Raw genomic sequence first — 17745 nt, 5'->3', positions numbered from 1 at the left:
TCTTTCTGCCAGAAATGTTGGCACTAATCTAGGTCCCCCCCAACCTCTTTGAATACTACATTCCCAGTGCTGATAACAGCTGTGAGAATTGAATTCTTTGCGGAGTTATTCTAACCCATGCTGTAAAGAGGACACAATAAACTGACAGGAACAGATTTTCCTGAAAGTTGTCCTGTTGCTTACATAACCTACAACATGTGCTGAAGTTTTCAAAGTTTTTAAATGATTTATCACTGTAAGAAAGTAATCAAAAGAACAGATGCTATAGTTAAAAACCATTCTTTATCAGTTAAAGTATAATGCATAACAGATATGCCAAATTTGTGTAGGTTGTTGTGCTCATTTTGTGGTTTGTATCACAGCCTAGGACGGGTCTGGATGCTGGGTACTCCCACAATATGATCAGCAGTTCCCACATTGGTCACCAGAGGCCGCTGCAGCTGTATGGATCAAAGTGATGCCTGTAAAAAAAAAAAAAAAAAATATATATATATATATATATATATATATTTTAAATCAACAGATAGATCCAATGATGGAAGATGATAAAAAATATAGATCGGGATTATATAGAATCGTCACCAGATTCATTAATGAAATAAATATATTGAAGTGCGGGTCTGCCTGTGAACTGATTTATTTTGCAAGTGCATGCTGTACAGAGCCTGAAAAAATGAAACATTAATAGAGGGCGCCTGTTTATTTTAAATCATTAGTATGCCAACAAAAGAGAAGGACGGACACACTGCAATCTATAAACAAAAGCAGAATGCTTACAACATACATTATACAAAACTTTCCAAGAGGCTGGCCTAGAAGAGCTGCCTCCACTGGTTTAGAGTTTGCCTGGATACAGCTTAAAACAAATCCTGATCACCTTCCTCAGAAAAGTTAGGCCACTGGTTATGCCAGGGAGGATGGATGAGAAAAACAAACCCTATAATCTCTATTTAAAGATCAGTGTCACGCTGTTCGGGACGGGAATCAATACAATGCTGTAATCATATGAATTTAAGAATTGCCATTGAGTGGGTCAGACCATAGGTGCATTTCGCCCCCTAGCCTGCGTCCCCCGGAGCAGCGCCCACGACTTCCTGGGATTCATTAGAGGGTAGGCGGGTGCCAGCACCCCTCCGCGCGCGCGTGTGACCGCTGCCTTTCCCCCAGCTCAGCTTCCCCACGCGGTCAGTGACGTGCCCTCGTGGCTCCCCTCCTCAAGGGGGTCTTGCTCTCCTCGCGCGGCTTGCGCCCACGGCCCGGAGCGGCAGCAGGCTTGTGGCGCACAGCAGCGTCCCGGGGCGTGCTGGAGGGCCGGCGGCGCTGTCCCGGGCGCGCCGTCCTAGTGCCTCCTGCTCAGCCTTGCCCCGTTTCCCCTTTCTTTTCCCCCAAGAAAACCGGGGGGGGGGGGCGTTTCTTTCTCTGGGAAGCGGGTAGGTCTTCTTGGCGCCCTTGAAAGCCCGTGTCTCCCGGCGGCGGACAGGGAGCGGGAGCTCATCTCGACCCATTTCCCTTCTGGCGGACATCCTGCCTCACGCCCAGCCCCTCTCGCTCCTCGCAGCTCAGACCCGCGGAGCCTCCCTCTGCCTCACCGAGGGGGCAGCTCGCCGGCCGCTTCCCCCAGCGCCGCGCTCAGCCGGTCTGACACAGGACAGCCCGGCTCCCTCTCCCGGTCCCGTCCCGCCCCGTCCTGTGCTGTCCCGCGGGCGGGCTCTGCCCGGCACTGCCCGGCCCCTGCGGGAGGCGGAGGCGGGGCAGGTGCGCCCCGCCCCGAGACCCCGCCCCGGGCACTGCTCGGGACCGCGCCAGCGCCGGGCTCCTGCGCCAGCCGCGCCGGGGAGCACATGCGGGGCCGGGCCGGGGCCGGGGCCGGGGCGGGGCGCACCCGCGGGTGCATGCGGGCACCATTTTGAAGTCCCTGCAAAGTTGGTGAGGGGGAGGCGAGGCGGGAGGGGGAGCGGGAGGCGCGGCGCCGGCCCTGCCCCGGGCGCGAGGGCGGATGATCCGGGCTGCGCCGCCCGCCAGGCTCGGAGATGCCGCCGCTGCTGTTGCCGGCCGCCGCCTGGCTGTGCTGGCTCGCGCTGCTGTGCCGCCCCGCCGCGGGCCAGGAGCTGCGGCCGTGCCGCGGGCTCGGGCTCGGGCTGGGGCCGGCGCCGGGGCCGCTGGAGGGGGCGGCCGCCGGGCGGCTGCGGCTGTGGCTGAGGCGGCGCGGGCGGGCGGGCGGCGGCCACCCGCTGCCCCTGCACCTGCTGCCCGCCCTGCCGCGCTGCCGGGGCCCGGGCTGTGAGGGCAGGGCCCGGGGGGCACCCACCCCTCAGGGTGCCCGGGGCGAGGCAGAGGGAGGGAGCCGGCGGGGCAGGAGGAGCGTGAACAACCCCCCGCAGTTCCAGCTGCCCAGCTACCAGGTGTCCATCCCTGAGAACAAGCCGGGCGGCACGCCGGTGATCGCCCTGCGGGCGCAGGACCCCGACGAGGGGGAGGCGGGCCGGCTGGCGTACTCCATGGAGGCGCTTTTTGATGAGCGCTCCAACGACTACTTCTCCATCGACCCGGAGACGGGCAGCGTGGCCACCACCCGCAGCCTGGACCGGGAAACCAAGGACACCCACGTGCTGAAAGTGACGGCGGCCGACCATGGGTCCCCCCGGCGCCGCTCGGCCACCACCTACTTGACCGTGACTGTGAGCGACACTAATGACCACGAGCCGGTGTTTGAGCAGCCTGAGTATCGGGAGAGCATCAGGGAGAACCTGGAGGTGGGTTATGAGGTGCTGACCATCCGTGCTACGGACGGCGATGCTCCAGCCAATGCCAACATGCTTTACCGCTTGCTTGAGCCAGGTGCTGGGGACAGTGTCTTTGAGATAGATCCGCGCTCTGGCGTAGTGAGGACCCGTGCTCTCATAGACCGCGAGGAAGTCTCCGAGTACCATCTGGTGGTGGAAGCTAATGACCAGGGCAAGGACCCAGGTCCTCGGAGCGCTACAGCGATGGTACACATCACTGTGGAGGATGAGAATGACAACTACCCGCAGTTCAGTGAGAAGCGCTATTTGGTACAGGTGCCGGAGGATGCCCCAGTGAACACTCAGATCCTGCAGGTGCAAGCAACAGATCGGGACCGGGGCAGCAACGCCCAAGTGCACTACAGCATTGTAAGTGGCAACCTCAAAGGCCAGTTCTACATCCACTCTTTCTCTGGCGCTATTGACCTGATCAACCCTCTGGATTATGAGACCATCCGTGAATACACGCTGAGGATCAAAGCCCAGGATGGGGGCAGGCCTCCGTTAATCAACTCCAGTGGGATGGTGTCAGTGCAAGTGGTGGATGTGAATGATAACGCCCCCATCTTTGTCAGCACCCCCTTTCAAGCGACTGTGCTGGAGAATGTGCCCCTGGGCTACTCTGTGCTACACATTCAGGCAGTGGATGCTGACTCTGGGGACAATGCCCGCCTGCAGTACAGACTTGTGGACTTGAACCCCACTCCTGGGGGAGTATCTGTAGGAGGGGATGCTGGGTTCCCCTTCCAGATCAACAACAGCACTGGGTGGATCACAGTATCAGCTGATCTGGACAGAGAGACTGTGGAGAACTATCATTTTGGGGTGGAGGCCAGGGACCATGGAGTTCCTGTCATGACTTCCTCAGCCAGTGTGGCTATCACAGTTCTGGATGTCAATGACAACAACCCTACCTTCACCGAAAAAGTCTATCACCTCAGGCTGAACGAGGATGCAGCAGTGGGCAGTAGTGTCCTGACACTGACTGCAGTAGACAGAGATGTCAACAGCGTGGTGACTTATCAGATCACAAGTGGCAATACCAGGAACCGTTTTGCAATCACCAGCCAGAGTGGGGGTGGGCTGATCACTTTGTCCTTGCCCCTGGATTACAAACAGGAGAGGCAGTACGTGCTGACTGTCACTGCTTCAGATGGTACACGCTTTGACACCGTCCAGGTCTTTATCAATGTCACGGATGCTAACACACACCGCCCAGTCTTCCAGAGCTCCCATTACACAGTGAGTGTCAGTGAGGACAAGCCTATTGGCACATCTATTGTGTCTATCAGTGCCACGGATGAAGACACGGGGGAAAATGCTAGGATAACATACATTTTGGAGGATAACATCCCCCAGTTCCGCATTGACCCAGACACAGGCACTATCACCACTCTGATGGAACTGGACTATGAGGACCAGGCCTCTTACACATTGGCAATTACAGCCCGAGACAATGGGATCCCTCAGAAATCTGATACCACCTACGTTGAGATTCTTATCCTGGATGCCAATGACAATGTACCCCGCTTCCTACGTGACCGGTACCAGGGCTCAGTCTTTGAGGATGTGCCGCTCTCCACCAGTGTTTTGCAGCTGTCAGCCACTGACCGGGACTCAGGCCTCAATGGGCGCCTCCTTTATACCTTCCAGGGTGGTGATGATGGAGATGGAGACTTTTACATTGAGCCCACTTCTGGAGTGATACGCACCCAACGCAAGCTGGATCGTGAGAATGTGGCTGTATACAGCCTGCGAGCCTTTGCTGTGGACAGAGGCAGCCCACCCCTTAAAGCCTCTGTCGATGTTCAGGTCACTGTACTAGACATCAATGACAATCCACCTGTCTTTGAACAGGATGAATTTGACATCTTTGTGGAAGAGAACAGCCCTGTGGGCTCCATTGTGGCCCGGATCAGTGCAGCTGACCCAGATGAAGGAACCAATGCACAAATCATGTACCAGATTGTTGAGGGTAACATCCCTGAGGTCTTCCAGCTTGACCTCCTCAATGGTGACCTTACTGCCCTGATGGATCTGGATTATGAGAGCCGGACCGAGTATGTGATTGTGGTACAAGCCACTTCAGCCCCGCTTGTCAGCCGAGCCACTGTGCACATTCGTCTGCTGGATCAGAACGATAACCCACCTGTGCTACAGGACTTCCAGATCCTCTTCAACAACTATGTGACCAACAAGTCTAACAGCTTTCCCTCTGGGGTGATTGGCAAGATCCCAGCCCATGATCCTGATGTGTCTGACAGCCTCGTCTACACGTTTGTGCAGGGCAATGAGTTAAACCTGTTGATTCTGGACCCTGCCACTGGGGAACTTAAGCTCAGTCGAGATCTGGACAACAACAGACCTCTGGAGGCCCTCATGAAAGTGTCAGTCTCAGGTAAGCAGGCCTGGTGAAGGAGAATAATACATTAGAAATTGGTTTATTGGTATAAGAAGAAATATGCAATATGTACCATAGCATACAACTTTTAATTTCATAGGCAGTGCTTTAATTGTGAAGGGCTTGGAGAGAAATACAAAAAAATGTATAAAAGCTATGTACTGTTGACTAAAACAAAGAGTTGGTCAAAGTTATTTAGCAAATATTGTTCACAAAAAAAGGCATAAGGGGGATATAATTCTTTGAGCCTAGGAAGTTCTTTAAGTTAATATTTTAAGATCTGGATATCTGGATCAGGGTTATCAAGGGACCTGATTTTCAAAGACAGGAAGAATGCACAAGTCTCATTGACTTATATTCAGTATTTAGACTAATCCTATGGTCAGGTAAACCAATGACACTGGAAAGTTTCCTTTCACAGAACTGGGCGTGCTGTAAAGAAAAGTTGGTGTTTAGTGGCCCCTTTTTTTTTTTTTGAGGAAGATATAGTCCATTTGCCTAATCTCTGAGAGGGCTGGCTGATAAAATTCCAGATTTTAAGTTGGGATCTCTGTTAGTGTAACATGGGCAAATTTCTGTTTAAGTTGATGGAGTTATACCCATTTGAACCAGGAGAGAAATTTTGCCTTTTGCTCACGCTGCTGGTAGCAATTTCTATGGAAAATGCTTATCTGAAACCAGCCAAGAATATCGGTATAACATCATGAATTTTGGTAGGTGTAACTGAAGGCAGAATTTTGTAGGAGGCTTCACCAAAAAACTTTCTGCCTTTTGTATTTTAGGCTTATGTTACTGAAAATCTATATCTATATATCAGTATAAAATATTTGTGAATATCTGTTTTGATAATAGGTACACTGATTTTATCTGCTATATATATTTAAGTACGAAATTAAGTTGATGGTTTGTTGCGACATGTTTAAAAAAGCTTGTAAGATGTTACCTGAGAAAACAACTCTGTTCTTTCCATTCATTTTCTTGTTGATCACGTGATTATTCTTTATCTCTATAATTATGGTGTATAATCAGCAATTCAGTGACTAATCTCTTCCCCCAACTTCCACACTGGTGAATGTGGCATAGGCCTAATCCAGAGCTTCTGTGCGTCTAGTGTCCAGTGTCCATAGCAAGTAACAGTCCTTCCAGTTTTCTCTTTAGCCTAAAGCTAATATTTGTGCTATTTTGTATGAAGCAGGAAGATGAAAATACTAGGTGCCTGTAATGGTGTCTCTGGAGATGCTTTCTTTTTTTTTGTTTTTTACTGATTTGTTCAAAAGATATTTAAATATGGCAGTCCTGGCAGCACTTACTACAAAAGAAATACTTGTGAGATATAGGAGACTTTACAGTAGTGGCACTAATATTTGCAGGATTGGGCTTTTTTATTGCAGATTAAATGAGTGATATTAATTTCAGTAACTAAAATTATTACTGCGTGTTATCTGTCAGGGGACTCACCAGAATATCTGCCTTGTAGCATTTTGCATGAAACGTAAGTTAGCTCTTAGTTGGTATTTCCACATCCTGTGAAAACTAACAGAAAAATGGGCAATTGGCCTGTAAAGTTGAAATAAGACATTTGGATTAGTATATAGATGATTTACATGGTGATCTTCAGCTGAGACTGACTAACAGAAAGCAGAAGTTCCTTATCTAAAAGCAGGAGATAAAGAAGTGGACATAGAAGAAGCCTGGAAATGTTATTTCAGTAGGTTAAGAGGGGAGAGCATACAGGATAGGAGTGGGTTACAACTAAGCATTCTCTTTGATAATGTCTTCATCCACCTCTGCACATTTCAGTGGGTGAAACAGAGATACAGAAAAAAGGAATGAATATTTGCTCCAATTACATTTCTGTTTTATGAGGTTGCAGGATATAGGAATTTGACAATTAATACGTTATTTTAACAGTGAATGATTATGTGAGACTTTTCTGTAGTATAGAACAAAGCTGGTTATCCCTATCGCAGCTGCACACCATGGTATATTTGAAAGAATTTCCATCAGTTAACAATTCTTAAATGGTTTGGCAAGCAGTGGAGTCCATTTGATACCGTTTTAAAAAAGTTGTCTGTGTGCGTGGGAAAAGATTGCTTCATATAAGAATTTAAGGGGCAGAAGCCTACAGTGCATGCAGTTACATTTAGGAAACTCTCACCTCTCCACTTTCTCTGCTTATCTGATGCATTCTGTGATAAGTGAGATGTAGAGGTGAACTGGCTTGGACAGAAATACTCTACATGGCTATCTGTAGGTACTGTAAAAATAGCTGCAAATTGTCTGCTAAAATCACCAACCAGTTAACTGAAAAATATGTCTGTTGGGTAGTCATTAACCTAACTATCAGGCCAGATGGGCAGTCTTGATGCAAGCAAAACTCTTGTCAAAGTTGGTGGGAATTTGAACTGTATATGAACTCTGTTGGGACATAAAGATATGTCATTGCTGCTGTGAAAATCTTGTGTTCATCTACTCACAGGGGATATGTATGCAGTTTGTTGTTGTGGATTAAGTCTGTCAGAAATGATTGGTTTTAGCCAAACAGGAGGAGGCATACTATACAATTATATTAATTTGGGACTTTGACACATGGATAAAAGCATTCTTGTATTTGATCTTAGACTTCTTTGAATGAATATGTGTTTTATATTACAAACAAAAGACCAAAGTCACCTTAAAGAAATCTCTGGGGAAAAAACACTAAAGCGAACAATTAATTTAGTGAAATTTGATTTGTTTGGAAAGTGTAGTCATATTCATCTTTAATAGTGTGAATATCTGCAAAAACTGTACAGGAGCTCTTGGCAAGAGTCCTGTAGAAAGGACTCTTCAGCCTTTGCTGCTCTTGGAGAGAGATTGCACACAGGTCCGAGGTAGATACAGAGAGAGGAAGTGGACCAGAGGTGGGGTTGTGCAGTGGACGAGCTGTTCTACACATCTGTGAAGAATTTGCTGGAAAGGCATTGTTACTGGTCTTCTGTGCTGTGGAACTTTTATTATCCAGGCAAGGGAACAGGGAGAGTTATTGATCACTGGATCCATGCAGTTTCAGCCTCACTTTGTTCTTCAGACTCATAGAGGGAAATCCTTTCTCAGCACCCCTGAGATTGGTCAGCTGGAAAGTGTGCTGGAAAGCGTGTAAAGAGTACCTCTTGGACTTTTCCTTTCTCCTTTTGCCTTTGTTATGGGGTTTTCCATGGGAAGGAGTAAACTGGCTTTTCCTTTTCTGTATGTGGAATTGGGAGGGATAAATTTTTGAACAGCTGAAATCCTGGCTGTGTTGAAATTGATAGGAATTCTGCTATTGAATTCCAGTGGATCAGGATTTCATCCTGGGCATCTAGTGTGGGTGCTTGAGACTTTGATGGTAAATGAATCTGTAATTTCATCAAAATAAAAAAAAATCAGTTATATTGTCTGGATTATATGACAGAATCTGTAATTTCATCAGGTATTGTTTCTCTTTGCCTATTGCCATATGCATTGTAGTTACAGGGACACTGCTGACTTAAAATCTAGTACGTTTTTGACTAGTTATTTAGCTAGAAAATGACTTAAGTAGTTCTAGGTACAGTACCTGCCCTTGATTTTCCTCCCGCATCTTAGTGGTTTTTAATGACATTTTCTTGTTTTGAAAATGAAATCTCTCCCTTTTGTGCTATGGAGACAAATTCTGAAACTGGTCCTGGCCACAGTTCTGAACAGAGGTCTTTTTTAAAGCATCATGTAATTTTGTTAGGATTAGAAAACAGCAGTAAACACCAACTTTGAGTAACAAGTAGCAAGTCTGTGAGCCTTCATCAGTGTGTTCTGATTTAAGTTTCTACTTGTTGGTATTAGGCAGATCTAGGTTCAAGAAATGCTATTTAACATTATTTCCCATGATTCTGTCTTCCAGACAAAACAGGATTATCAATGAGGAAAAGTAGAGAGAATTACTAGTTAAACCAGTTAGGTGCAAGCAGTCATTGCTGCCAGTTGATAGTTTTTCATTTTATGGTCAGTTGGATTATATCATATCTGTTTGGATAATCCCTTTCTTTAGAATTAATGCCAGTTATTTATTTATTTATTTGTTTGTTTGACGTTAAACATGACTAACTGTCATAGAAACAAAGTGGAAACCACATCATCAGTTTGAGCAAACAAAGCTAAGATGTCATAGCAAATGGAAAGCAAAATATCTGAAAATACTATTTGTAAATTAGAGGGACAATTATCTGACATCTTGTTTTACAAAAATTGCATTTCTAATCTTTTTTAAGCCTATTTTTCAATTTTTCGATCCAGTCTTAAGAAGTCTAAGTGGCTTAGGCCCAGATTTTTTGAAGATATTTAGGTCATTATCTCTCATTGAAATCGGTGTTCTATATTCAAGTGAAACATCCCATCGGCTTTATATGCCTAAATCCATTACCAAAAGTGACTTAGGCCAAAGTTGCATTGAAAATTTTACTGGAAGGGAATAGGTCTGTGAAAATTAGTTTCCTATTAGGTATTGCTATCATGGTATCTGCTAGATGGAGATAGACAGACTAGCAATTGGCTGAGAAAACATAGGAAATAAATTATCTTTAATAAAGCCCCAAGCCTAAGATTTCCCTATATATAGCAGAGGTGCTCAACCTCTGGCCGGCGGGGCAAATGCGGCCTACACAGCCTTGGAATCCAGCCCGCAGGGCTCTCCAATAGTGGGGAAATTTGGCAGTAGGGGAGCAGGGTCAGTTAATACTGCCCCCCCTCCCCACTGCCAAAATCCTAAGCCCCTCATGGTGGATTGGAGCTGGACCATGACTGTCTCTATTCACAGCCAGATCAGGGCCAGGCCATGCCCCCTTCCTTCTGCATGGCCAGGTTGGGGTGGGGCCTTGTCCCCTCCTCCCCTGTAGGGCTGAGCTATGCCCACTTCCGTCCTGCCCTGCCAGGTTTGGGCCAGGCAACACCCCTTTTCTCTCATGGGGCCAGGCCACTCCCTATCCCCCTGTGCAGTTCTGTCCTGCCCACCCTGGTTCAGGGTCAGGCCATGCCCCCTTTCCTCCTGTCCAGCCAGGTTGGTGCTGGGCAGCTCCTCTTCCCCACATGGGGCTGGGTCGACATGACCAAGGGGCCAAGCCCATCTGCCCTAAGTGCTGGATTGGGTCTACCAGGCAGATCTGGCCTGTGGAGGGACCAAGTACTTTCCATCTGACCCACTGGACAAAAAGGTTGAGCACCGCTGGTGTATAGGATTGTTGTGCCGGTGTGGAGCTGTACCATGGTTAACAGGTCTCTGCCAAGTGCAATGGTTCACCTGTGCAAAGTCAGTTTCAGTGGTTGGCCCTGTAATTCTGTTTTTCAGTTTAAAAAGTAAATACCAAAATCTATTGCATATGCTTCTTATTCTATATAGTTTGTTTGTTCTTGATATTGCACATCACTTTCACTTTAAATGTAAATAGGTCTTGTTAGAACTATGATAAAGTCTAGGATAAACGAAATTCATTGTGGTTTCCTTTACCATTATCTTTATATCAGATAAAAGCAATTAAATTGCATCTCAAGCTGTTATTACTGCTGGCATTTTATGGCAAAAGAAATCTCACAATTTGTTTTTAATGATGTGCTTTTGCTAATGCGGAGTTCCTCAATGGGATATAGGTACCTAAATAGATGTGGAGATTTGGGTCTAAACCACCAAGTACATGAGCAAATAGTTTTCCTTTTATGTTCTTCTGATTCTTATATCTAACTTAAATGGGATTTGATGAAGTTACTATAATGTCAACCAACTTAATTATAAGGCTCACCTAGGTACAATCAACTTATTATTCTGACTCAATCATTTTAATTATTATAGCTAAAAAGCCATTATACTGTTGACTTTCCATCTGCAGATTGGTCTCTTGCTGTACAGGTACAGCAGCAAATTCTGTGCTCTATTCCATATTGTTTGCATATTGTAAATATAAGGCTGCAGTTTTGTCATGGACGTAAGGCAAGTAGCATAGGTGCTGTATTAGAAAGTTTTCAGATAAATAAAAAACAAAAGACAAGGAAATGCTTTGCGAAAGGTTGGGGAGAAACTTTGCAAGGGCGTTGCTGTTTTCAGTGTGCAGAAATGCAGGATCTGGCCCCAAATACTGAGATCCAACATTTCCTTGCCTTATGGAAGTGTAGACTGTGTCCATTTTTGAGATTTTTGTGGTTCTGTTATGTGTTTGATTCTGCTTCATTGAATCCACAAAGAGCTGTGCCAGAGAGTTAAGTGATTGGGGACTGGGTGCTACAGTGTTGCTTTGTAGAGGTCTTGTTTGCTTTGTTTCAACTATGCAGAGCAACCAGTTTTTTTATGGCTGAGGGTTCAGCTTTTTTGAAGGAACTTACTTCCATCTCAATAATTCACAAGGTTACTGGTTGCTTTGGGAAAAAGGCCTGGTTTCAGGTATCAGCAAGGAAGGTATTAACACATGAACTGCTCACTGTGGCCTCTGTAGCCACCAAGGAAATGTAGAATATCCACACTATGCTATCCCTATAGATTATACAATTACAAGATTACAGTTTACTTAAAAAGGATGGTCTCTGATGCTTCTCACACCTACAATGATACCTGGATACAGATGCATGAATAAATCATGTTTATTATAAAACACATGTACTGCCTTCACATGATTATGTAGTGGGAATAGCCAAAAAACGTAATTTAAAAGTCTAATGTTAGTTTGGTCTTGCACAGTTCTGCAAATACAATTCCATGCTGAAGTAATCCAAGAAAGAGCAATAATGTGAAGTCTAAAAAAAGTCTAAGAAATATGTTGTTTTTTTCATCACATTTAGTATGCATCTGTGTGTGGAAGAGAACTGTATGTTATAGTCCATAATCCCTAATGTTGTAAGAGTGGAGATGAAAGCTCACTAAAAATTCTGTGTATTATTTAAAATGAGAAAAAGTGTTTGTTTACCTAACTCAGTGGATTAATTATTATCATTAATCATTATCATCACCATTTATTTATTTATTTAGTATGTGATAGCTTGTAAATGGTCTAATCAGAATTGGGACTTCATTGTGGTAGAAACTTCAGACATTAGAGGCAGATATGGGTCCTGCCCCATAGCACTACCTGAGTATGCACATGTAAAGTGAGGGTTAGGTTATTTACATACTGCAAATTTGCAGGCCCAGGTACACACACGACTTATTTTTCAGCGGCATACCCGGTCTCACTCACTCAGGAGTCCAAGTAAACGGCTTGAGTCAACCCCAAGTGTGTGTCCTGGAACTATGCTCAACTCATCACTCACTAAAGGCTGCTCCAAGTAACAGACTCTGCAGTTTTGTGGCCCAGGCCTGGATGTACACGGAGCAGGGACAAAGCAGATGGGATTTAATTTTTTTACTGCAAGCCCAATCTTGTTCTAATGAAAGTGTGGACATACTTATAGGGACACTAGAAACTCCAAAGCAGGAAGATTGGCAGTGGGCTGTATATTCTGTTCCTCCCATCCTTCACCTGCCAGTGCACCCAGGCAGTAATATTGGCATGGACAGAGTGGATCAATGGAAAATCCTAAATAGATTGCTCCCTAAGGCTTATATCACTGATCATTTTGACTTCTGTTGCGCAGTAGCTCCTACTAATACAATCTACTCTTACTTGTAAAAGTTCCCTCTAGTTTTGGTGCCTCAGTTTTGGGTGCCAAGATATAGACATTGTGGCATAATTGTCAGAAGTACTGAGTCTTGGCATTGCCCACTGTGCATGAGTACTCAGCCCCTTGGAAAATCAGACCCAAGTTATCTCAGGTTGGAAACCCAAAAATTGAAAGAGCTCAAATTGGGAGGCCATGTTTAAAAGGTTGATCTAAGAATTAAGTTGTGTCCATTCAAGCCAGGAAGGTCAGAACTGAAGGTTCCAATATTCTATTGTCTGTATACCTGTGCAGGCTGGGTTACATATTTAAAAGTAATTACCCAAAGTGTCTCAAGCTTTATTCTCTAGGATCTAGAACTTTGGAAGCTTTTTCTTGGAGGGTTGAGGAGGGAGTTTTAAGAAAGATGGGCTCTCTTGGTTGCCCCATTTGCTACTCTCTCTCCTCCCTATCCACCTCCTAGTATGACAGGAGGTGGACGTCCAGGTGGAGATGGAGTTCACTGCTGGTCAGCAGTAGCCTACTTCTGGGATCCATGCAGAATTAAGAAAGAGGATGATGGATGAGCGAGATGACTTACTGACCTACTGCCCTTCCCTGGAGCACCTCCGGAGTGTATTCTGGCAGAAGAAAAATAATTTTTTTTGCAGTAGAACTGGTCCTTCCCTCCTCCTTTTTCCTACCCACCCAGATTCAGTGTCTTTGATCCACTTCTTTTGGGGAGGTGGAAAGGAACATGTGGTCCTTACCAAAGATTTTATGTACCTTTTGTTTTGGCAAATCTACTCTACTGAGTTAAAAGATACTAAGACTGGATAATAACATGCTTTAAAAAGTTATCATTTTATTTTGTGAACAAAATAAAACAAAATAAACTATTTGTCACTCAAACTGTTTCTCTCTCTCTCTCTCTCTCTCACATGTCTGTGGTAGAGTCCCTTTATTTTAGTATAACATTATTTTGGCAGTCATGTTTCCATGAAATATTTTGTCTCTAGCCGTAAATGATTTCCTGTCTCCTGGAACAAAAATATACCACTCCTATGACATTCTGGAATTAAGTGGAAGGGAGCACACATGAAAACAACATCACATCAATGCTTTTTATCAGTTGAAACAGATCACACAAAATGAGGGGAAGGTTAACGTATCTATTTTCATCGTAATCCTTTCTAAAGTGCAGGTTTGAAAAATAACCTTCAGTGAAGGTGTTTGTTTTTACGTGTCTCAGCATATACAATATACACTACGTACATTTAACATTTTAGTTGTATGTATTTTTAGAATTTCTATCTGAATATATCACTGATGGAGGTGTATTATTAAACACAGTATAATTTTATCTCTGACTATCATTCTACAAATTCATCTTTGAATATGTAAAGATTACTTCATGTATATATGTACTTTCATTTAACTAGGTTAGTGATACTCAGCCAAAGTGCTACAGCTTCCTGGTGTACCTTGATATCCTTTCAGGGGTGTTGCAAGGTGTCATGCAGTATTAGCCCAATTAGATTTGCAAATATAATTCATAAAATATATCCAGAGATTTCAAATAGAAATCCATAGTTGTGACCTTTTTTAGTTCTTTAAAACAAGCCCCTTCTCCTCTTCCCCCCCCCCCCCAATTATTTCTCTGTAGTCAAAAAAGGAATGAAAACTAAGACCTGGCATTTTCCAAGGGTACCATGAGTCTAAAAAGGTTGAGAACCACTGAACTAGGTGGTATTCCTCGTGCACTTAAAGTTATATATATGGTCATGTTATATATTTAGGCCATAATTTTCACATTGATGTTGCTGTACATATTTTTGACACTCATGTATGACATGATATAGAAATTGATCAACAGTTTCAGTAATAGGCAACTGTCAATCCTTCTGGATCATGGTGAACGCATGAGAAGTCACTAGGACCTTTGGTGCATATGCCTAAGTGGGAGCATAGAGGAATAGAGGTTACTTAGACCTTCCATCCCTCACTTTAGACCATTGAGGCAGGAGCCAAAGACCAGACCAAGTCCAGATGTTTGGTGCCTCAATAGCTGTAGTTATACATGTGTCCAAAAATCAAACCTAGGTCTCCCATTTGGTAGACAAGGATTCTACCGCTGAACCACAACAGCAGGTTGGAGCTATCTAGTAGAAGATTAGTAGGTTACAAATACCAGACAAGAAACTTATAACTGGTTAGTGGTAAATACTCTCATCATCAATCTCAAGGGAAAAATATATTCATGTAAAATAATTCATCAGAATAACTAGCATAAATATTGTGCCTCAAATTGTAATGTTACCATACATTTTCATGTTTTGATGAATTCCTGCTTGCACACTTGTAGATAGTAATAGCAAACTAAGATTCACACAGCAAGAGTTGGTCTAAAAACCCTCAATTGGATACCAAGACAATTCTGCAGCACATAAAGGCAGGACTATGGGTTTTTTACTTGTTCCTGTGTCCATTAAAGTAAAACATGAACATTTCTAGTGGTTTAAATGATGAAGGATCAGGTCCTTAGGGGACAGTGGTACATATTAATCAGAACACAAGTGACAGATATTGGTACAAAGATATTCAATTGACTTAGTGATTTTAGATTCAGCAGTTTTTCAGTTTAGTCTTAAACAGCCAAATACACTTCTCTCTGTGGAATTGTATTGTTGTTTGGTTATTTTTTCATGTAAGTGTTGACACAATGCTCAAAAAGGAAAGATGGGCAGTAGGGAAACAACAAGGGAAGTAGGAGAAATGCGAGCTGAGTGAAGTTTACTAGGGCTTCAGTGAATGATGAAGTCAGACAAGGGGTGTAATTAGAGCTGGTCAAAAGTTACTACTTCAATAATTTGTCTGGAAAACGTCTTCTCTATCGTTTTCAAAACTATTTGCAAACAAGCAGGGATTTCTCATAGTTGTTTTTGAATTGGATTCAGAGTGGTTCCATGGTCTTTTGAATTGTTTTGGCCTATGGATTGTTCATGAACTGCTCACCATGTATATTCACTATTTGCAATTTGTTGCTTAGGTCATGCTGTTATTTCCAACATTGGGTGACCTGTGTTTTGCAAGTAAGAGTCCTTTTTCAATTCATATATTTGTTTGGTGTTCAGGATTGACCCCAAAGGTTGAAAGTCCTGGGCATCTTTAGAAAATTGCTGAATATATGAGAGAGATCCAATTTATTAAGAAATGTAGTCAAGGAAGAACTTTTTGTTCCAAAATGAAGGTTCAGTTTGCTATGTTTCAGTGTTAGAATGACAGTAAATCAGTGCTGTTGAACTGGAAGTAGTCGCAGGGGTTGTGGATGATGAGAAAGTAGAATCTTATACAATATTATCTCCAGAATCCCAAGCTGTATTTACAGAAGTAACTCACAGCCAATAAAATGTGAAATTTTACACTTATTTACTGAATGGTCTATTCTTCTAGGTCATAGTTAAGCAACGTCTTAAAGTATCTTTGAAATACAGAGATTTTTTCAGATGTTTTTGCCTTGCGTAACAAGTGGTACAAAGCAGAGTTAAAACACATGCCACTTAGTTTTATAGACAATTGCAATGGTTCATAGTTTCTAGCTGAAGAATTTTATTGTGCTTTTCACTAGCAGATATCCCATACCTTGACACCTTAACCATCTGAGAGTGGGCAGAAATGGTGAGGGAATGGGGATGAAGTGGTACTGATTTAGAGGTTGGGGTAAAATTATTTGCTGAGCAGGAAATGAGCATCTGGGAGGTGGGAGGTGGGTGTTAGGGATGCAGGGGAAAGCTCCTGCAGCACAAAAGCTTCAAAAAAGCACCTTCCTCATAACTCTTGGAAAAGCAGGTAGCTCTATTTGCTCCTCCCACAGATGGTCAGATAGGCCATGTCCACATGAGCATGCATGTGGGTTTTGTGGCAGCTCAGAGGCTTTTGGGGCACCACAGAACACAACTCATGCATGTGATTTGGTTCTCCACTCTGCACATTTGCAGCGCAGAGCCAAATCCTGGTATCAAAAAAAAGTTACCTTAAGGTAAAATTTAGCTTTTAAATTTGGGAAGAAAATTCTTTGAAAAGATTGCACAACTATAGTAATTCAACTTAAAAAGCACACTTGGACAGATTATTAGAGTTCATCTACCCCATGGGAATGACTGTTTGTTTCAGCAGTCAGTTGAAATTGCTAAGTAACAACTGCCTTCTTACTTATTCCAGCGTTTTCAAGTCCCAAGCACTAAAAAGCAAGGGCGTGAAAAGTTAAGGACATGATAAATTTTAGATGGACTATATAATAGTCATGAATACATTACCCTTATTAAGTATGAAGAAAGGCATATGGGGCTAATCTGTTTTCAGCACCATTGATGAAAACTTGATAGACACCACATTCCACCGGGTCAGCAGTAGAGTTGGAAATGATTTGGCTCCATCTGGGCAAAATATTTCAACACCTTTTGAAGGATGGAGAATGAGGAGAACCCACTGTTAACAACTGTTGTCAATGCTAGGTCACTTTCCTAGTGCAGATAATTCTCTTAGGACTTGTGACTTTCATTTACTTGCATGGAGAGTGAAACTAGGTAGAAACAAGGGGGAGACTATGGTAAATTTAAAGGCAGGAATTTATACTATAGCTCCACAGGTAAGAAATAGGATGGGAATCAAGTAGCTTCTCATTATGGTGGTTACCTAGAGACCTGATGGATTTCTGGTTAGAGTTAATGATGAATGATATACTAAGAAACTTAATAAAATTAACTCCCCTCACTCACTTCTACCTCTTTGAGGAGAGATTTTGTTTAGAGATTAGGGAGCAGCCAAGGGCAGCAAGCCTTTTAAAGAAGTCTTGCCATGTGGTGTGAAGTATTCATGGATCTGTAGGGTTTGCCCATCCATACCTTCTGCTTCCACTGACCCCAGGTTTACTTGTATCACCCTTGTTCA

At 43.8% G+C, this 17745-nt stretch overlaps 1 protein-coding gene and 1 long non-coding RNA gene across 5 annotated transcripts in view; one reads left to right on the top strand and one right to left on the bottom strand.

Annotated features, from left to right (window-relative positions):
• Positions 1-263: 263 nt before the first annotated feature.
• LOC109283140 (uncharacterized) lies at positions 264-1764 on the bottom strand. The gene is made up of 2 exons (XR_002090216.2): positions 1590-1764; positions 264-461 (listed from the first exon to the last, which is right to left on the bottom strand). It is a non-coding gene; the product is annotated as an uncharacterized LOC109283140 (long non-coding RNA).
• Positions 1765-1949: 185 nt separating this feature from the next.
• The window catches only part of CELSR1 (cadherin EGF LAG seven-pass G-type receptor 1), a 276729-nt gene continuing 260933 nt past the window's right edge, over positions 1950-17745 (top strand). For all 4 annotated transcript variants that reach the window (XM_019487425.2, XM_059725889.1, XM_019487426.2 and 1 more), the window contains exon 1: positions 1950-5181. In XM_019487425.2, coding sequence (XP_019342970.2) covers positions 2031-5181 — 3151 coding nt within the window. In that variant the 5' untranslated portion in view covers positions 1950-2030. The remainder of the gene's footprint in view (positions 5182-17745) is intronic.

The sequence above is a fragment of the Alligator mississippiensis genome, chromosome 4 (assembly GCF_030867095.1).
Source record: "Alligator mississippiensis isolate rAllMis1 chromosome 4, rAllMis1, whole genome shotgun sequence".
Lineage (NCBI taxonomy): Eukaryota > Metazoa > Chordata > Crocodylia > Alligatoridae > Alligator > Alligator mississippiensis.
Note: the sequence above shows the minus strand (reverse complement) of the source record. Positions and strands in the feature narration are given on the sequence as shown.